This window comes from Camellia sinensis, chromosome 5 (genome assembly GCF_055761805.1).
Source record: "Camellia sinensis isolate YWXY chromosome 5, ASM5576180v1, whole genome shotgun sequence".
Lineage (NCBI taxonomy): Eukaryota > Viridiplantae > Streptophyta > Magnoliopsida > Ericales > Theaceae > Camellia > Camellia sinensis.
The window spans coordinates 27338934-27361198 of NC_138965.1; the positions used below are offsets into that span (position 1 = coordinate 27338934).

Here is a 22265-nt window from a genome sequence, read left to right on the forward strand (position 1 = left end):
TAAAAGCCAACAGGAGTTTTGGTGTCCTGAAGCCTCTCCAATTTTTTTTTTTTATATTTTTCCTAAAATGACCTTAACAATTATATAATTTTTACACTAATATCAATTTGTAACTAAGGCTAACATCATAAATTCAAACCAACCAATTCCATCACCCCACGTTCCCAAACTGCACAGCAGTTTTAAATCAGTTAATTTTGTTTTGAACGATTGAAACCTCAGGAGATAGAGAGAGATCAGATTTGATGAAGTAGAGATTGGAGAATGAAAGACTTCATCAACAATGGAGATTTCATCAACATTCCTACATATATCTATCTTATCCTCAACGACGATTTAGATCGCTTCACACAATCTCTCTGAATTTGTCTCTGAATGGACGGTCTGATCAAGGGCTTGATCGATGTGGCACTGGGTCATAACGACGACAGAGACGAAGAAAGAAACTCTGAGTCTCGCGAAGATCGGTCCAGATCCACTTGGGTAGAGGTTAGCTTCGGCTTCAATATGTTGATGTTATTATATAGGTTGTGAATGTGGTGATGATTCTGTGATATATAATGCGCAGGTGGTGTCTGGAGAGCAGGATAACGACGAACCGAGCGGTGATCGTAGACATGGTCATGATCGCAATCAGTGGAATAGAGAGGTTTGGTTTTCTTGGTGTGGTGAAATTGAGAATTGTGATGAAATTTTGAACGAAATTGTAATGAAATGTAGATGTGATTGTGCAGGAACAGAGTTATGGCAGGAATGAGGAGTGGGAATCTGGTGGATCGTGGCCAGCAATGCGACCTCATAAGGTTATTCTTCTCCGATCTCTCGCTCAGTAACTGGATTTCATTTTTTATTTTTTATTTTTTATTTTTATTTTTTGGTACTTAGGGTTTATCACTTTATTTTCCACCACCCCACGTTCCCAAACTGCACAGCAATTTAAAATCAGTTAATTTTGTTTTGAACGATTGAAACCTCGGGAGAGAGAGAGAGAGAGAGAGAGAGAGAGAGAGAGAGAGAGAGATCAGATTTGATGAAGTAGAGATTGGAGAATGAAAGACTTCATCAACAATGGAGATTTCATCAACATTCCTACAGCTCTGTTTGCACACGCATCGCGTGTGCCTGGCGACTAGTAAAATTAAAAAGGAAGATGGAATTTTTTTTGTAGGAATAGAATTTTTCTAAATAAATTTAAAAAATTCAAGATATACATAAAATTTGACAAGAATAATGTGATAATATTAATTTATGTGTATTTGATTTTGTTGTTGAGCCAAATAAAATAAAATAAGATTGAAAGTATATTTAGCTTTGGTTGTGAATCTTAAAAATAAAATTAAAAAAAAAAATGAATGTATATTTAGTTTTGGTTAAGATTGAATTTTTCGAAATAAATTTAAAAAATTCTAGATATACATAAAATTTGACAAGAATAATGTGACAATGTTAATTAATGTGTATTTGAATTTGTTGTTGAGCCAAATAAAATAAAATAAGATTGAATGTATATTTAGCTTTGGTTGTGAATCTTAAAAAAAAATGGTTGTGAACCTTAAAAAAAATAAAAATAAAAAATAAAAAGAGATTGAATGTATATTTAGCTTTGGTTGTGAATCTTACCTAAAAAAAAAAAAAAAGGTCAAGTTGGGTTGGGGAATATCCAAACCCATTAGGAAATGGAGAGGGTAGTACCCATGGGGAATGGAGAATAGGAAATGGGAAAAAATAATTATAAGAGAATGGGAATGGAGAATTAATATCCACCTCATTAACTCCCGTTGCCATCCCTACCCGTGATTAATTTCACAACTAAACATGTTATGAATGAGACTCACGTCAATTTTAGTTCAGTTCTATCATTGATGTGGGAAATCAAACATAACCTTAGTCCTATGGTCACTTTTTCAAATAAACATGATTTTCATGGACTCCAATCTCACTACTAATCTAATATGTTCCTCTATCACTTAAAATAAATAGGGTCTCAATATATATTATTCCAAAAAAAAAAATTTATTTGATATGATCTAAATAAATATTTTTTTTACTTTTTATGAAATAATATACAAAAAAATAAAAAAGATGATGCGACTCAAATACATGTACTTATTTAGAGAATGTCAAACAAGTTCTAAATCGATCCAATAATCGTAATATTTTTATTTTATCTTTTTGTCTCTAAAAAATGAATTACCTAATCTCAAATTTTATATATATATATATATATATATATATATATATATATATATATATATATATATATTTGAACTATTGAAAGAAGGGCTCTGAGGTGTCATCACGACCCCGTGGACCCTGACCCCGGGGTAACCGGCTGCCAGCCAGGAATTAACCCTCACCATGTGAGGGACCCATCACCGGAGCACCAATAGAGCGCAACCACACACCCCAGCAGAGGACAGGTGACAAGAGGAGTACAGGGCGTGTTCTCCAAAGAGATTTCAAAACACCCCTCTCAGGAATCGACCGTGACTCAATGCTGGAAATGCACTGCATTGTCCACCAGGCCACCAACCTCGGTGGTCTCAAATTATATTGATTCACAATAAATTATAATTTAACATTAAAATATATCATAGTTAAATATCATAAAGCTCTTAAATGCGACATATGCACACACCTCTAGTCTGAAAATGTTCCAACAAACACTTCGTGGACTGAACCGTAAGTCTCCTAACGGAGACTCTTCTCAGAAGTCATGCGTTCACATTCGGAGCACATTATTGACTGAGATTTGATGGAAATCATAGTGCTGCTGTTTTGATGTTTAAAGCCACTTTTATAAAGACTAAAGGAAAAAGTCTCCGTTCTACTTTAAAAATGAATAATTGAAGAGAGAGAGAGAGCCTTTGCTTCAGTCCTAAGAATTGGAAAGATATATTTGTTTGGTTTGTATACTCTGCTTAATTAATAGAATAATGGTACACATTATAAAATAAATATTATAAAAAAAAATTATGAACTTAATTTAAAAGTGATCGTATAACATATAATAAGCACTACAAACTAATTTAAGGGAGAAAAATTTTTATGAAAACTTTTCATAATTTTTTCTCATGATACCTAGCATCATTGTAATTAATCTATATAATAAGGAAGGATAGTTTTTTGAATTCTGATGGGACTTTTGTCCTTTTGTCAAAATGTGAACCCTTAGATTAATTCAATCCAACAGCTACAAAATGTCCAAGAAACAAATTATCTTTCAATGGTTGAGATTGTTTGTTCACATCCTACGGTGGATATACATTCTTTCCTTCCATACCTTTCTCTTCAGCTGGCTCTCTCTCTCATTTAAAATTCAAAATTCAAAATTCGACTGTCTCCCTAATCTCTCACTCTCAGGGCTCACAGATTGGAGGGGAGGATTTTCAATGTCATGGCCTCATCAGCTTCTCAATAGGTCAGCTCTCTCTCTCTCTCACAGTATCTTTAATATGAAACCCACCATAAGTCAGTTTCTTCAATATGAAACCCACCTTATGGGTGATAAGTAGGGTTTTGTTTACAAAGTAAAGGTATCTATATTGATTACAGTTTTTCTTAAAATGTGTATATATATGTGTGTGTATGTATATGTGTATATATATTAAAATCTTCAATATGAGGATTTTCCCTCTGTTTTTTTTCTAGATGCATGTAGGATTTTGAGTATATTTTTATGAGTTTTGTTGAATTTTTCTTACATATATATATATATATTATCTATGTATATATGCACACATATATGAAGAGTTAGTTGAGTTCCACGAATCCCATCTACTTTGATTTTTAGTAGAAATTTGTGGGACTGTATTGAGTTACTCTATTGAATGGTTGTTGTGCCATTTTTTTATGTTTGATAACCATTCTATCTTCCTTGCTTATTAAGTGTTTGTTAAAATGTTTCAATGGAATTTACACATACACATACAAAAAAAAAAAAAAAAAAAAAAAAAAAAAAAAAACGAAATTAAACTTCATCTAAAACATACTTTGTCATAAATATAATTTTTTTTTTTTTTTTTTTACTGGTGCACACACAATGAATTTGCAATTTATAATTTTACCACAAATTGACTTTAACACACACCACAAACATTGGTATTTTCATTATAAAAATTCATAATTGTCCAATGATGTGCATCCTTTTTTTTTTTTAATAAATAAACAAATTTTATTAATATGATGTGCATCCTTTTAAGAGTGGACATTATTAATTTAGCTGAGAGAATGCATTAAAAAAAAAAAATCAAAACAAGATTGAAACCTTAAACAAATAAATTATACAAAAACCAATCAAACTTGAACTTAGGCTTTTTGTACACGAAAAGCAATTGTCAAAAATGACCAATTGGATAGAGATAGAGTCATTCTCATTCATTTTTTATTTTTGCAATCTCATTGATCATAATTGCCAATTCTCATTCCTTTTCCGTACTGTGATTTAAAATTTCTTTTCCAATTTTCGGTACTTAGATCTCAGCCCAAAATTTTAGAAATTAGGATATTTTGTTAGTGCTGAATTTATCTGTGAATAGAATCACTAATCAACTTACGGGTGACCCTACAAATTTGGATACTCTATTTTTTTTTTTTTTTTCATCCCATCATCCCCACCATCACCAACAAAGTCTCACTCTCTATCAAATCAAATCAAATGGGGGTTATTGTGTGCATATATATTGATCAAAGTTTTTTTTTTTCCAAAATCAAACAGTGAGGATTTTCCCTTTGTTTTTTTTCTAGATGCATGTAGGATTTTGGGTATATTTTTATGGGTTTTGTTGATTTTTCTTATGCATATATATTATCTATGTATATATACACACATATATGAAGAGTTAGTTGGGTTCCACGAAACCCATTTACTTTGATTTTAGTAGGAATTTGTGGGACTATTGTATTAAGTTACTCTATTGAATAGTTATTGTGCCCTTATTATCGTTTGGTTGTTACTAAAATGTTTGATAGCTATTCTATCTTCCTAGCTTATTAAGTATTTGTTAAAATGTTTCAATGGAATTTACACACACACAAAAAAAGAAAAATTAAAAAAAAAATCGAAATTAAATTTCATCTAAAACATACTTTGTCATAAATATAAATTTTTTTTTTTTACTGGTGCACACACAATAAATTTTGCAATTTATAATTTTACCACAAATTGACTTTAACACACCACAAACATTGGTAATTTTCATCATAAAAATTCATATCTGTCTAATGATGTGTTTTCTTTTTTTGATAAATAAACAAATTTTATTAATATGATGTGCATCCTTTTAAGAGTGGACATTATTAATTTAGCCGAGAGAATGCATTAAAAAAAAATCAGGACAAGATTTAAACCTTAAACAAATAAATTATGGGTCAAAATTAAAAAAATAAATTACACAAAAGCAAATCAAACTTGAACTTAGGCTTTTTGTACAGGAAAAGAAATTGTCAAAAATGACCAACTGGATAGAGATAAAGTCATTCTCATTCATTTATTATTTTTGCAATCTCATTGATCATAATTGCCAATTCCCATTCCTTTTCCTTACTGTGATTTAAAATTTCTTTTCCAATTTTCGGTACTTAGATCTCAGCCCAAAATTTTAGAAATTAGGATACTTTGTTAGTGCTGAATTTATCTGTGAATAGAATCACTAATTAACTTATGGGTGACCCTACAAATTTAGATACTCTGTTTTTTTTTTTTTTCCATCTCATCATCCCCACCATCACCAACAAAGTCTCACTATCTATCAAATCAAATGGGGGTTATTGTGTGTATATATATATTGATCACAGTATTTTTTTTTCCAAAATCAAACTGTGAGGATTTTCCCTTTGTTTGTTTTTTCTAGATGCATGTAGGATTTTGGTTATATTTTTATGGGTTTTGTTGATTTTTCTTATGCATATATATTATCTATGTATATATACACACATATATGAAGAGTTAGTTGCGTTCCACGAAACCCATTTACTTTGATATAGTAGGAATTTGTGGGATTATTGTATTGAGTTACTCTATTGAATGGTTGTTGTGCCCTTATTATCGTTTGGTTGTTACTAAAATGTTTGATAACTATTCTATCGTCCTTGCTTATTAAGTGTTTGTTAAAATGTTTCAATAGAATTTACACACACACAAAAGAAGAAAAAAAAAAAAAAAAAAAAAAACCGAGATTAAACTTCATCTAAAACATACTTTGTCATAAATATAATTTTTTTTTTTTATTGGTGCGCACACAATAAATTTGCAATTTATAATTTTACCACAAATTGACTTTAACACACACCACAAACATTGGCAATTTTCATCATAAAAATTCATAACTGTCTAATGATGTGCATCCTCTTTTTTTTTTTTTGATAAATAAATTTTTTTTATTAATATGATGTGCATCCTTTTAAGAGTTGACATTATTAATTTAGCCGAGAGAATGCATTAAAAAAAAAATCATAACAAGATTGAAATCTTAAACAAATAAATTATGGGTCAGAATTAAAAAAATAAATTATACAAAAACAAATCCAACTTGAACTTAGGCTTTTTGTACACAAAAAGAAATTGTCAAAAATGACTAATTGGATGGAGATAAAGTCATTCTCATTCATTTTTTATTTTTGCAATCTCATTGATCATAATTACCAATTCTCATTCATTTTCCTTACTGTGGTTTAAAATTTATTTTCCAATTTTTGGTACTTAGATCTCAGCCCAAAATTTTAGAAATTAGGATACTTTGTTAGTGCTGAATTTATCTGTGAATAGAATTAGTAATTAACTTATCTTTTCCCTACAAATTTGGATACTCTGTTTTTTTTTCCATCCCATCATCTCCACCATCACCAACAAAGTCTCGCTCTCTATCAAATCAAATGGGGGTTAAGGAAAAAATTGGTTTCATGTTAACACCCATTTTTATTTCATGTTAGTCAAATGGATTGATGATTGTTAACATTAAATGGGTTAATGTGAACATTAAGATTAACCTGACTGTTAACATTAAGCTGAAACTAAAATAGATGGGCATATTTTTACTCATAGTTTCAAATTAGACAAAATATTTTTGATATTTATTGAATACTTTTGTATTTACTTAAGCTTTATCTGGGACATTATTCAGTGGTGATTTGCAGAATGATAATGAGTTGTGGTGCACAGCAGATGTGAGCAGTGGGTTTTGTTTTGGGGTAATGTTCTTATAATTTTTATGATTATTTTTATTATTTTGAGAAGTGCTCTTACTGATTTTGGATTTGGTGCTCCTTCATTTCTAAAAGATGTATTTTGTTTATCGTGATTCTTTCGAATATATTTATTTATTTTGAGTTAGTTTTTTCAATTGTTTTTGGTATTGATATGTATCTAAGAAGGTTTCAATTGCAGTAAGAGTGCTTCAAAGTAGAAAATCACTTCTAATTGAATTTCTTTATTTACATATATGGTAATTTGTATATGAAGCATTGTGTTTGTGGTCCTATATATCTGAATCATTGCTTTAAATTTGCTTAATAGGTTCACATTAGAGAGCTTGAGGAAGAAGTGCAACTTCTTTATATTTCTCAATGTCTTAAGTTTTTGGTACGTTTTTCGATAAATTACATTTGTATTCAACTACATTTTAATAAATTATATTTGTATTCAACTACATCGTGTCATTACGCACGAGCATACTTTTTATTCTTTACTTTACATAGCTCTTATTCTTCCCTTTTTATTCTATTTATGTACTTGCTCTTCTCATCTTTATTGTAACCCTCTCTTTGAAATTAATTTTTATATTTTATTATCCGATTTGCTACTAAAATTGTTAAAAGTTCTTTACAAAGAATAATATTTCTTTATATTTTTTCAGTGTTTTTATCAAAAATCAAAAAATGCTACAGACTCTACAAATTTCAACATGATGCCTATAAATTACAACTACATTTTGATACTAACATAATTTACACCGTGCCTTTAGGTAGTTCAATTTCTCCATTTGTCATATTCATGCACAAATGAACTTCTTAAAGTAGGTTGTTAACTACATTATTAAACCTCATTCTGCCTTCTCACAGTTATCGTTGTCTAATTTACATAACCAGACACTTTCAGGTTGAGACACCATTGACCTTCAACCTCTAATTATGGACAACATTACCATTTTTGGTCACGTAAAGTGTTTTCTTTTTAATTTATTTGAACAAAAAAAAAAATAGACCTTTCTTATAAGTTGAAGTCAATTTTCTTTTCTTTTCATTATTTTTTATCTAATTTCCTGATAACAAAATGCTCTTTTTCTGATGGATGGACACCTATGTCAAACTATAATATTGACTCTTTTTACTCATTTTCTTACATGCATACATTTTAAATTTTTTTTTACCTCTAATTCTATTGTATTTATAGTTTCAATTTCTTCAAGAAATAAATGCTAAGAGTGTTTTGATATTTATATAGATTTTCTTCTACTAATATACTAACTTTTTTATTTTCATAAATTACAAGATTGTTGTGCATGCTCCTCATTGGGGATACATAGAAGTTGATACAAAAACTTTTTGGAAAGTGATGAGACGCTCCTACGAATTCTAAGAAAGAACAAGTTTGAAAATCATATTTATTTTTTGTGAAAAGCGTACATATGCTAGCTACGATCTAGATTTTGTAAAGTTTCCTATCAATGTGAATTTTAGTTTTGTAAAGCCTTTTATCCATGTGCAATTTATAACTAAGTTTAGACGTATGTTATATAATATTCATTTGAATTATTCACTCGGTCATATAGTCTTTTTTCTTTTTTCTTCCTAATATGCTCTTGAATTAGCTTAAAGAAAACTAATCATCTTTTTTTTTTTTTTTTTTTGAATTTGAATTTGTGCCTTCTTATATATTTGGGTGCTGTTATGGTGTGCAACCCCTTAAGGTTGCACACCATATGCAACCAACACAAAAGGTGTAAGTGGAAGGTGTAAACATAAAACAGGACAGCAAACAGAAAGGCGTAAGTGTAAGGTGTAAGTTGCACACTTAAGAAAAGTCCTATATATTTTTAACAAGAAGGGTGTTGCTTTTAATATATGATCGGATTGTGTACGTATTAATCTTTTAAAATAATTGTTCATTGCACAATTTTTGTCATTTTTTTTTTGAATTGCAAAGCACGGCTGGTGTGCTTTATTTATTTGTTATTTTTTTCTATTGTGGAGCATTGATTGGCGTGCTTAATTTGTTGTATGTCCTTTTTTTTCATATTGTAGAATATTGATTAATGTGCTTAATTTGTTATTTGGCATTTTCTTTGTATTGCAGAGCACGAACTGGTGTGCTTAATTTATTTTTATTTTTTTTCTATTGCAGAGCATTGGTTGGCGTATTTCGTCTGATTTTTATTATATGTTTTTGTGTTGTGAGACTTACATTTTATTGTTTGTTTAAAATCTTAAAATTATTCCAATTACATTTTCATTCCAATAATATTTTCACCGTGCCTTTAGGCACGGGCATACCCTAGTACTAGTATATATCAAGATTCTAGGAAAAATAAGGGGGGGGGGGAAATAGGGTTTGACCTTTAGGTTAAAATAAAATCTAAATTTTTAATTTTATCAATTTAAATCTTAATCTTTTAATTTATTTTTAATCTAAATCATTTATTTATTTTCGTTAATTAAATTTGAGGGGAAAATGATATTTAATAACTAAATTCAACAAAAAATAATATTAAAACTTATTATGTTGCTGACCATATCAATAATAAATTTGATGCACATAATTCAAATTATGAGTATTTTTTTCTAAGTTTATAGCATTGTTGAATTTCTGCTCTTGTAGTCTCTCTCCACTATAAACAGTAATATTACAAATCCAAAATTTTTACTCAAAAAATTACTAATAAATATCAATATAGGATCTAGATTCATTGTACATATGAATTCGACAAATCTTAATTAAGGGACTGGTTTTTCTCCAGTCCCAAATCGGACTGGAGAGGATATTGTTGGGCCCATTAGGCTCACTTTTGGGCTCCATTTTAATAATCTGAACCGTTCACATTTTAGGATTCGTCGAGTAAATTATCCTTGCAAAAAATCCAATCAATCAGATAACGACAACCATATATTTGGATTAGATTTGTATTAAAAAAATAAACGGTAAGAAAACAAACGATTCATACAAAATTGATACGAACAAGTGGTTTATATTATCCGATTGACTTGATTTTTGGCAAGGATGATATACTCGACGAACCTTAAAATATAACCAGTTCAGATTATCGAAACGGGATTCAAAAGTGGGGCCAATGGGCCAGACTAGATGGTCAAGTCTGATGAAGGATTGGAGATAGTCCAGTTCCTAAGGCTGTGTTTGGTTCAAGAATTTGGGAAGGGATTTAAAAAAGGAAAGAGAAAAGGACAATGAAATATAAATAAAATAGGGTTTGGCTTTGGTCCAGTCCAAGATCGGACTGGACTGTGTTGTTGGGCCCGTGGAGGCCCACCACGGGTTCCGTTTTAAAACTTCGAACCGTTCAATGTGTAGAACTCGTCGATTACTATATGTCTGTAAAAAATCACGTTGATCAGATATTGATAGCTGTGATCAAATTAGTTTTGTATAAAAAAAATTGATGGTGAATAAAGTAACGGTTGACAAAAAACTGTTTTGAGCACATAGCTATCGATATCCTATCAACGTGATTTTTCACAGTGATATAGTACTCGATGAGTTCTCCACATTGAACGGTTCGGATTTTCAAAACGGGACCCGTGGTGGGCCCCCAGGGGCCCAACAGCATGGTCCAATCCGATCTTGGACTGGACCAAAGCCAAACCCAATAAAATATACTTATATTTCGCATAATTCCATATAGTTTTTCCCTTTCTCTTTCCCTTTCTTTTTTCTAAATCTCTCTCCAAATCTATCAACCAAAGATGACCAAAATAAATTGTTGGCACAAAATTATGGGTTCCAAGACTTACTGCACTACAAAAGCATATCACTAGATCAAGACTGAGCTGACAGAAGTAGTACTCTAGTTTTTTTTGGGGGGGGAATAAGTAGAACTCTAGTTAACAAACCTTAAATCTAGTGAGGAATATTATGATGATACCCAAGTTACTTAAAAAAAATGGGTCTCTATGATGTCAAAATCCAAGGCACTAGTGTTAAGGTAAAGGGTAGTAAATCATCAAGACTTGATCAGCTTAGGCCTTTCCTGTAACGCCCTCAAAAAGAATACATAAAACCCATCACTTTAGACATGCATTGATATAAAAGAAACTAACCATTTCTATTCATCAGAGTAATTCTTACACTGTATTACATGTTAACAACAAAAGCAAATGCCCTATGGGCTTACAGCTTTCCAAGTCAACACTTGGTTACACAAAAGAAGAGTACTAATTCTATACAAAATAAGCCCTTGGCTTGATATACATGTAATACAAACAAAATAAACAAAAGGAGTCTTCAACTCTCATCATCATCCAAGCTATGTCCTTGGAGGTGGCATACTACCTGTACCTGAAAATAATGTCCCATAAAGGGTGAGCCAACGCCCAGTAGAGATATGCTAAACACAGTATGAGCAATGACTAAGACATTAGCAATTGATAAATGTTCAATTTCCATAAACCAATTCATAACCCATTTCCATTTTCGTGACCACCATGTTCATGTTTCATTTCCATTTTCATTTCTTATCAATTTCACAATTTTCATCAACGACTCAGAACCTGGCCAACCACTTATATGAGACAGTGACTCATATTAAACCTTTCCCATTTTTTTACAATAGATAAACATACTAGTTGTATCAACATCTCAACAGATAAGCACACAAGCTGTATCCACATTTCAACAGATATGCATAATAGCTATATCAACACTTCCAAAGATAAGCATACGAGCTATATTAACACTTCCAAAGATAAGCATATGAGCTATATCAACACATTATCTGACAAGCATATGAGCTGTATCAGTGGAGTCCATCCCCTATCTCCTCCCAAACAACATCCGGTTTAGAGGTCCATCCCCTATCTTCCCCTAAACCGTGGAGTACATCCCCTATCTCCTCCCACATACACAACGTCTATACACAAAGGTCATATACACAATCAATCAATACATAACGTTAATGTATTCTATCAACCGTCATACTCTATGACATATCCAATTGATTAGTTTTAGTTTGCCTAATCATCATGCATTGTCCACAACAATCAAAACTACCCTCCACCGGTAGCCCAAGCAATTATTTCTAAACAGATAATAAAAGCTCCAACAGATAAAATATCAATGTTTTCAAAAGTGAGTGATTAATGAATCTAACTTCACTATTCAACCATATAATGAACCAATTTCATTATTTCAACTCAATTCCATATGACCACAATTTTTCCAAATTAATCATACCAATTAATTTATACAACCAATTAGGGTTTCCTACCCCATTTCCCAATATTGACCCAATGGTCTAAATATCAACAACCATCATTAACAACACCCTTTTGAAATCCAAAATACAATTTATGAGCCCAAAATCACAAAACCCTCTTTAACACATTTTGAAACCCTAAGTCCCAAAATCAACCATTTAAACAATAAGCTCAAAATCTAGGTTAAAGCCCATAAGAGTGAGTAGGAATCCCTACCTCAAATTCGGAGCTCAAGGAAAGAAGGTGAAAAAACTCAACGTGCTCCAAAACTCAATATACTCAAATCAAAACGTAGCCCTCGACGATCAACCCAACTCTTACAAAGGCCGAAGGGAAGGGAAACACTCTAACTAGATCAAACCCTAGAGAGAAGGGAGTTTCTAGAGAGAGGAACTCTCAAAAAGTCTTTTTAGAAAGTAAGAGAGAGAGAGAGAATGTAAAAAGTGATTTTAAAATGCCCAACTGCCAACTGATATACGACATTCTCGCTCGAGTGGAAAACACAACGCTCGAGCGTCTAGAACAAAAAAACTAGGTACGCTCGAGCGCAATAAGGCCCGCTCGAGCGCCAAGACACAAGAATAAAGTACATCCGCTCGAGCGCGAAAACCAGTCCGCTCGAGCGTAGATTCCCCCTCCCAGAACTTACACCCAAAGGTACTACCCGCTCGAGCGCCAAAGTACCCGCTCGAGCGTCACCGCTCGAGCGCAAAGAAACCCGCTCGAGCGTAAAAATCACACCTGCAGAAGTTTTGCAGGGACACGAAGAACTGGGAGCGTGCAATCTCCGCTCGAGCGCAAGAAGACCCGCTCGAGCGGACCTCCTAAAAACTGGGCAACAAAGAATTGAAACCAAAGCCTAACCAACCTGTAACAACTCTGCCCAATACATCCTAAAACTCAATCAAGTGGAATTAAAGGATGACAACAAGGTATACCACCACCAACATCACGGAACCGAGTCCGGAATACAACAGAACAATAAAGGGGCAACCGGGATCGCTATAACCTCCCCCCTTAAAGAATTTCGTCCCTGAAATTAAACACAAGTTTTTCAAAAACAGGTTTTCTCCATTTTCAACAATGTTATAACATAATATTAAACAACCCGACCCATTACTGGTCAATCCTATCTCTTTTCAAGAGGCATAACACATTATTCATAACAACCTGCATTATCAACATGCAATCTTTTGAAATTTATCAATTTCAACTCATTTTCCACAATTCCATAACACATGCAACATTAACATCATGCCTGATTTTCCACAATACATTGAACATATGCAATGTTATAACAAATTTCCATTAACCCAAAACATTCACAATGTTTTACAACTTAAGACACATGGAATGTTCTTAAAGTTCAACGATGTTACAAAATTACCAATACATGGTTACATATCAACAAACAAGTCCAGATATTTCTCGCGGACTTCCAACTTACGTTCCCAAGTGGCTTCCTCCACTCCGTGATGTTTCCACAAAACCTTCACCAAAGGAATGGTCTTGCCACGCAAGACTTGATCCCGCCTATCCAAGACCCAAACCGGTCTCTCCTCATACAAGGCATCCTCATCTACCTCCAAGTCGGTCCAATCTAACATGTGGGACGAATCCGGCTCATACTTCCGAAGCATACTCACATGAAACACGTCATGCACTCTGGACACCTGCGGCGGTAAGGCTAAACGATAAGCAACATCGCCAATCCTCTCAAGGATCTCAAAGGAACCAATAAACCGAGGAGATAACTTCCCACTCTTCCCAAACCTCATCAAACCTCGCCTAGGTGATATTTTCAAGAAGACATGATCACCTACCTCAAACGCCAAAGGCCTCCTCCTACGGTCGGCATAACTCTTTTGGCGACTCTGGGCTGTGACAAGCCTCCTACGGATAAGCTCAACTTTCTCTATCGTCTCCCTAACCAACTCCGGACCCAACAAAGGTGCATCACCCACCTCGGCGCAACACACTGGAGACCTACACGGTCGGCCATACAAGGCCTCAAACGGTGCCATACCGATGCTAGATTGAAAACTGTTGTTGTAGGCAAACTCCACCAAGGGCAAGTGCCTCTCCCACGTCCCACTAAAGTCAAGGACACAACCTCAAAGCATATCCTCAAGGATCTGAATAGTACGCTCGGACTGCCCGTCAGTCTGAGGATGATAAGCCGTACTAAAGGTCAACCTAGTGCCCAAGGCACTCTGCAAACTCTGCCACAACCTAGCAGTAAAACGAGGATCTCTATCTGAGACGATCGTCACTGGGACCCCGTGTAATCTCACTATATCCCGAATATACAAGTCGGTGAGGTGATCTACCGAATCTCACACGCGCATAGGAATGAAGTGCGCCGACTTAGTCAACCGGTCTACAACCACCCAAATGGCATCACTACCTCGCTGAGTCCTCGGAAGACCTACAACGAAGTCCATAGTGACATGCTCCCACTTCCACTCGGCAATAGGCAAAGGTTGCAACAAACCCGCTGGCCTCTGATGCTCGGCCTTCACTTGTTGGCAAATAAAGCACTTCGATACGAAACAGCCACATCTCTCTTCACACCCCACCACCAAAATTGGCGACCCAAATCCCGATACATCTTAGTGCCTCCCGGATGCACCGCAAGACGTGAATGATGGAACTCTCGGAGTACTTCCTCTCGGCAAGACTCCGGCACAAACAAACGGTCTCGGTATCTCACACTCAGGTCGGGATACACCGTCAAACCCTTCTCAACCTTCCCATTTGAAATCTTCTCTCGGAGGGATTCTACCGCAAGGTCACCTCTCTGTGCCTCTAACACTCGGGTCACAAGTGTAGGCTGCGCAACAACAGAAAACAAGGCCGCAGCCTCAGCTGATTCACCCAGAAGCAAGTCAAACTCGCCAAGTGCACTCAACATCTCCCATTCCCGGATGGCTATACAAGCTACATAACTAATGGATTTCCTACTAAGGGCATCAGCCACAACATTGGCCTTTCCCGGGTGATAGTGCAACTCAAAATCATAGTCCTCAATGAACTCCATCCATCTCCTCTGCCTCAAATTCAAGTCCCTCTGTGTAAACAGGTACTTCAAACTCTTGTGGTTCGAGAAACCCTCGAACCTCTCACCATAAAGGTAGTGCCTCCAAATCTTCAAGGCAAAGATCACTACTGCTAACTCTAGGTCGTGTGTAGGGTAATTCTTCTCGTGTACTTTCAGCTGACGTGAGCCATAAGCTACCACTTTCCCCTCTTGTATCAACACACCACCCAAACCCTCTCGTGAGGCATCACAGTAAACCGCATAACCCAACCCTCTCTTCGGAATAATCAAAATCAGAGCGGTGGTCAATCTAACCTTCAACTCTTGGAACGACTTTTCGCAAGTCTCACTCCACACAAACTTGATCCCTTTTCACGTCAATCTCGTCAACGGCGAAACTAGCCTGGAGAAATCTTTCAAAACCGACGGTAATACCCAGCTAATCCCAGAAAACTGCGGATCTTAAACATACTCTTAGGCTGTGCCCAATCTTGCACTGCCTCTACCTTGGATGTATCAACAGACACCCCTACCGCGGATACCACATGGCCTAAGAATTTGACCTCTCCTAGCCAGAACTCACACTTCCCAAACTTGGCATACAGCCTATGGGCTCTAAGCAACTTGAGCACCACTCTCAAGTGTTCCTCGTGCTCCTCCTCAGAAGGCGAATAGATAAGAATGTCGTCCACGAAAACGACCACAAATCGATCCAAGAATTCCCGGAAGATCCGGTTCATCAAGTCCATAAAGACTGCCGGTGCATTGGTAAGCCCGAATGGCATCACCAGAAACTCATAATGGCCATACCGCGTACGGAATGCCGTTTTAGGAATATCCTTCTCCCTGACCCTCAACTGTGGTAACCCGATCTCAAGTCTATCTTAGAGAAACAACAGGAACCCTTCAACTGGTCAAACAAATCATCTATACGGGGCATAGGGTACTTATTCTTGACCGTAGCCTGATTCAACTTTCGGTAGTCGATACACAATCTCAAGGCACCATCTTTCTTTTTAGCAAAGAGGGTCGGTGCTCCCCATGGCGAAACACTAGGGCGAACAAAACCCTTATCCAGCAATTCCTGGAGCTGAATCTTCAACTCACTCAACTCGGCTGGGGCAAAACGATAAGGTGCCATAGAAATCGGCGCTGTGTCGGGCACTAAATCAATAGAGAACTCTATCTCTCAGTGAGGTGGCAAACTAATGAGGTCCTCGGGAAAAACATCTGAATACTCACAAACCACCCTCGGCAATACAATCTGGGTCTCATCACACTCACCACTCATAAAGCTAGCAAGTAGACCACTAAGCTTATTCCGCCCTCGCGGATCATACGTCGGTGGCAACACACTACCAACCCGATCCCCCAAGAAATGGAAACACTCCCCGCTCAAGGTACAAACCGTGACCCTCTGGCGGTAGCAATCAATAACAGCCCGGTATGACGATAACCAGTCCATACCCAAAATAACATCAAAACCTTTCATGGGCATGACCACAAATGGAAAAGCAAGCCTATGGTCGGCGACCTCTATATCACAACCTCTAACACCTTGTTTCAAGATCAACTCACCACCAATAGGCGATACCACACATATAGGAGATGCTAACTGTGCTAACTCCAATTCCAAAACAGATGCAAATGCAGCAGACACAAAAGACTGAGATGCACCCATATCAATCAAAACACTAGCAACCGAGTTGCAAAACAGAAAGGTACCTCTCACTACTGATGGAGCCGGTACTAGATCCTGTGCGGTAACAGCATACACGCGCCCTGTAGGCCCCTGATCTACCTGCTCACCTCTAGGAGCAAAAGACTGCAGCACTAACTGGGATGACGAAGCTCCCAGATTGGCCCTCGAGGCCTACACAGACTGAGCTGGCTGAAAACTCTGCGTCTGCCTAGAACCAGACGCTCCTGAAGTAGCACTCAACTGTGGGCAATACCTCTTCAGGTGCCCAGGCTGACCACACTGATAGCAAGACAAAGGCTGGCCCCTGCCCTGACTCTGGCCCTGAGGTCTAGCTGAAGAAGAAGCAGCTCGCTGACCCCCTCCCTTCTGTGGGAAAACCGAAGATTTGTGACCCAGCTGGCCACACGAAAAACAAGTCAAGCCTCCCTGACTACCTCTCCCAGAGCCCGCACTCGGTACTGGAAAGGTCGATCTAGCCAATCCACCCTGAGACTGCTGAGGGTTAGAACCCCTCTGTCTCCTGCCGTCACCCTGACCATCTTGGCTCCTCTTAGAGCCTCTCTGCCCCTCGTCTTTCTCCTGCATCATAATCCCCATATGAGTAGCAGCATCAACCAAACGTCTGTACTCTCGGATAAAGGACCCTCCAACCCTCAACTTGAGTCCACGCCTCAACTTCCGCTCAAACTCAAAACAACGGCGTTCCTCGAACGCCACCAGTTCAGGTGCAAACCTGGACAGACTAGTAAAAGTAGCCTCAAACTCGGCCACTGACAAGCCCTGCTGTCTAAACTGGCAAAACTGCTCTCTCAGCTTCTCCCTAGCAGCTGAAGATAAAAACTTCTCCTGAAAAGCATTCACAAACGCCTCCCATGCACCACCAACACTGCCCTTCTCGTACTTCCACCATTGACCCGCATCTCCCTTCAGCTGGAAGGATGCCAAGGTCACCTTTAAAGCCCCGTCCTCGATGCCAAGCATCTCGAACGTCTTCTCCATCTGTTCCAACCACTCGTCAGCCTTAAGTGGCTCCTTCGGATCCCCAACAAACTCGTCCGGATTAGACCGGAAGAATTTCCTCTTCAAGAAGGAAGGCCCTGCCTCAACAACCTGGGCCTGAACCGGAGCCTGAACTGGATTCTCTGCGCGGAAAATACCCACAGACTCCCTCAAAGCATCGGCTATCCCTCGGGCTAAAGCGCTCATAGCCTCCTGACCTGCTGGCTGGGCCACATTGGCCTGGCCAACCCCCTCCTGCTGTGCCGGAATATCATCCGGTAAAGGCATCTCCTGCCTACCACGTCTGCCTCGTCTACCACGTCCTCGTCCTGACATCCTAATAAAGGTAACGAAGAACGTTAGCACATTCATAAATGTGCCAAATCTAAACACTCGCGTCCTAATGCATGGACAACTGTAATTCACTCCACATAAGCACATAAACACATAAGCACTTACGAATTTCATTTCCGGATAATGATAGTCCCGAGGCGTTACTAGAATTCTGGTTAGAAACAGCATTGATCAAGTGCTTTTCCAACAAGACTCACAGAAACCCAAGGATCCAATCAACATCCTAGAAACTAAATCCCATACCCACATAGTCACATAAGCATGTTATCAATTAAGCACATAGCATATGACACTACATCTAAGTGTCTATCAAGCGAGACAAACCCATTAAGATCCTAATCACTTCCCACGTACCCAAAGTATTCGAACCCGGTACGCTCTGATACCAAGTTGTAACGCCCTAAAAAAAAATACATAAAACCCATCACTTTAGACATGCATTGATATAAAAGAAACTAACCATTTCTATTCATCAGAGTAATTCTTACACTGTATTACATGTTAACAACAAAAGCAAATGCCCTATGGGCTTACAGCTTTCCAAGTCAACACTTGGTTACACAAAAGAAGAGTACTAACTCTATACAAAATAAGCCATTGGCTTGATATACATGTAATACAAACAAAATAAACAAAAGGATTCTTCAACTCTCATCATCATCCAAGCTATGTCCTTGGAGGTGGCATACTACCTGTACTTGAAAATAATGTCCCATAAAGGGTGAGCCAACGCCCAGTAGAGATATGCTAAACACAGTATGAGCAATGACTAAAACATTAGCAATTGATAAATGTTCAATTTCCATAAATCAATTCATAACCCATTTCCATTTTCGTGACCACCATGTTCATGTTTCATTTCCATTTTCATTTCTTATCAATTTCACAATTTTCATCAACGGCTCAGAACCTGGCCAACCACTTATATGAGACAGTGACTCATATTAAACCTTTCCCATTTTTTTACAATAGATAAACATACTAGTTGTATCAACATCTTAACAGATAAGCACACGAGTTGTATCCACATTTCAACAGATATGCATAATAGCTATATCAACACTTCCACAGATAAGCATATGAGCTATATCAACACTTCCAAAGATAAGCATATGAGCTATATCAACACATTATCTGACAAGCATATGAGCTGTATCAGTGGAGTCCATCCCCTATCTCCTCCTAAACAACATCCGGTTTAGAGGTCCATCCCCTATCTTTCCCTAAACCGTGGAGTACATCTCCTACCTCCTCCCACACACACAATATATATACACAAAGGTCATATACACAATCAATCAATACATAACGTTAATGTATTCTATCAACCGTCATACTCTATGACATATCCAATTGATTAGTTTTAGTTTGCCTAATCATCATGCATTGTCTACAACAATCAAAACTACCCTCCACCGGTAGCCCAAGCAATTATTTCTAAACAGATAATAAAAGCTCCAATAGATAAAACATCAATGTTTTCAAAAGTGAGTGATTAATAAATCTAACTTCACTATTCAACCATATAATGAACCAATTTCATTATTTCAACTCAATTCCATATGACCACAATTTTCCCAAATTAATCATACCAATTAATTTATACAACCGATTAGGGTTTCCTACCCCATTTCCCAATATTGACCCAATGGTCTAAATATCAACAACCATCATTAATAACACCATTTTGAAACCCAAAATACAATTTATGAGCCCAAAATCACAAACCCTCTTTAACACATTTTGAAACCCTAAGTCCCAAAATCAACCATTTAAACAATAAACTCAAAATCTAGGTTAAAGCCCATAAGAGTGAGTAGGAATCCCTACCTCAAATTCGGAGCTCAAGGAAAGAAGGTGAAGAAACTCAACGTGCTCCAAAACTCAATATACTCGGATCAAAACGTAGCCCTCGACGATCAACCCAACTCTTACAAAGGCCGAAGGGAAGGGAAACACTCTAACTAGATCAAACCCTAGAGAGAAGGGAGTTTCTAGAGAGAGGAACTCTCAAAACGTCTTTTTAGAAAGTAAGAGAGAGAGAGAGAGAGAGAATGTAAAAAGTGATTTTAAAATGCCGAGTTGCCAACTGATATACGACATTCTTGCTCGAGCGTCAAGAACAAAAAACTAGGTACGCTCGAGCGCAATAAGGCCCGCTCGAGCGCCAAGACACAAGAATAAAGTACATCTGCTCAAGCGCGAAAACCAGTCCGCTCGAGCGTAGATTTTCCCCTCCCAGAACTTACACCCAAAGGTACTACCCGCTCGAGCGCCAAAGTACCCGCTCGAGCGTCACCGCTCGAGCTCAAAGAAACCCGCTTGAGCGTAAAAATCACACCTGCAGAAGTTTTGCAGGGACACAAAAAACTGGGAGCATGCAATCTCCGCTCGAGCGCAAAAAGATCCGCTCGAGCGGACCTCCTAAAAACTGGGCAACAAAGAATTGAAACCAAAGCCTAACCAACATGTAACAACTCTGCCCAATACATCCTAAAACTCAATCAAGTGGAATTAAAGGATGACAACAAGGTCTACCACCACCAACATCACGGAACCGAGTCCGGAATACAACAGAACAGTAAAAAGGCAACCGGGATTGCTATATTTCCGAGTTAAGATCTGAGGTCACTACTCCAACTGTTGTTGGACTTATGGTCAAGCAGTTGGGATATTATGAACCTATAATGTTGCAACTTTGTGTCGGAAATCGTTGCCTGGTGATTCCAATGAATCGCTTGGATTCAAATTCAATACCTCAATTAGGGGTTTAACTTTGGCGGGCTCAATCCGAGCAACCCGAATTCAGCCCAAATTTTTTTAGGGCTTGGACAAGATATTTTTAAATTCTGTACAGGCTTGGGCAAAAATTCAGAAGCCCGAATTAAATTTGGATGAGCTTGCGCAAAGACATCAAACAACCTGAGTAACCCGAAACCCGAATTATACATATATAAATATATAAAAATATTAAATATATATATATACACACATTATTAGTCATTACATGATATTAAAGTAATTTAAATTATTAAATTATATTGAATATATATTATATATACAAATAACATAAAATCTTACTTCTTTTTTTATTTTTTTTATTTTCACTCATAAATTGTAAAAACTACTATAGAGGCATATTTCTTACATTATATAAATTATTTGTTTTGATGGTATTAATGATTTTCTATATATAAAAAAAAATGTAAATAGAGTCAAATTTTAATAATTTAATAATGTAGCTGCCAAAAAAAAAAAAAATTTACAATTCAGTCAACTTGGGCAGGCAACCTCGAGTTACAATTCGGGCTTGGGCGGGCCTGGACAGATCTCAACACAACTTGGGCTGGGCTTGGACAACCTTCCAACCCGACCGAACCCGCCCGAGTTGCACCCCTAACCTCAATGCCTAAAGAATTTTTTGGAAGACCAAGAAATTTGTTTCGTGGGTGTCGATTTGAGTAGCGGAATTCATAGTTTGAGTGGAAAACGTCGAATAGAATGCAAGAGCAGCGTTGAAGCTAAGGAGTTGGTTGCTAGAGTTCTTAAGAAGCCTCGTCTTATAGATGCTGGATTAGCAACATTAGCCGCTGAAGTTGGAATAGCTTGGGAGCAATCCAAATATCTGTACTACAACAAGTTGGGTCTTGAATGATGAATTTTTTTTGTCTCTAAAGAGTTAATTTTGTCACTATAAATATTTGTGAGGAAATATTTTTGTCACCGATTTTGTCATTGAATGTTTGT

The 22265-nt window shown here is 36.7% G+C and overlaps 1 protein-coding gene across 11 annotated transcripts; it reads left to right on the top strand.

Annotated features, from left to right (window-relative positions):
* Nucleotides 1-222: 222 nt before the first annotated feature.
* On the top strand, nt 223-22241 carry LOC145789062 (uncharacterized). Of its 11 annotated transcripts, none has more exons than XR_014329275.1 (7): nt 223-489; nt 569-649; nt 735-803; nt 3364-3421; nt 7122-7188; nt 7514-7579; nt 8489-8763. XR_014329275.1 is itself a non-coding variant. In XM_082868459.1 (6 exons), the coding sequence occupies exons 1-5, from the start codon at nt 376-378 to the stop codon at nt 7166-7168; spliced, it is 369 nt and encodes a 122-aa protein (XP_082724585.1). In that variant the 5' UTR covers nt 223-375; the 3' UTR covers nt 7169-7188; nt 7514-7720. The 11 variants fall into 11 exon arrangements, 7 of the variants coding, with proteins under 7 accessions (XP_082724585.1, XP_082724582.1, XP_082724583.1 ...); XR_014329276.1 differs by having other exon boundaries at nt 3373-3421; XR_014329277.1 differs by lacking the exon at nt 7122-7188.
* The last annotated feature ends 24 nt before the right edge of the window (nt 22242-22265 follow it).

Coding starts and splice junctions, on each gene's coding strand:
- LOC145789062 (XM_082868456.1), top strand. CDS start 376: ATGGACGGTCTGATCAAGGGCTTGATCGATGTGGCACTGGGTCATAAC. Junction 490..568: donor CCAGATCCACTTGGGTAGAG/GTTAGCTTCGGC, acceptor TATAATGCGCAG/GTGGTGTCTGGAGAGCAGGA. Junction 804..3,363: donor CAGCAATGCGACCTCATAAG/GTTATTCTTCTC, acceptor TCTCACTCTCAG/GGCTCACAGATTGGAGGGGA.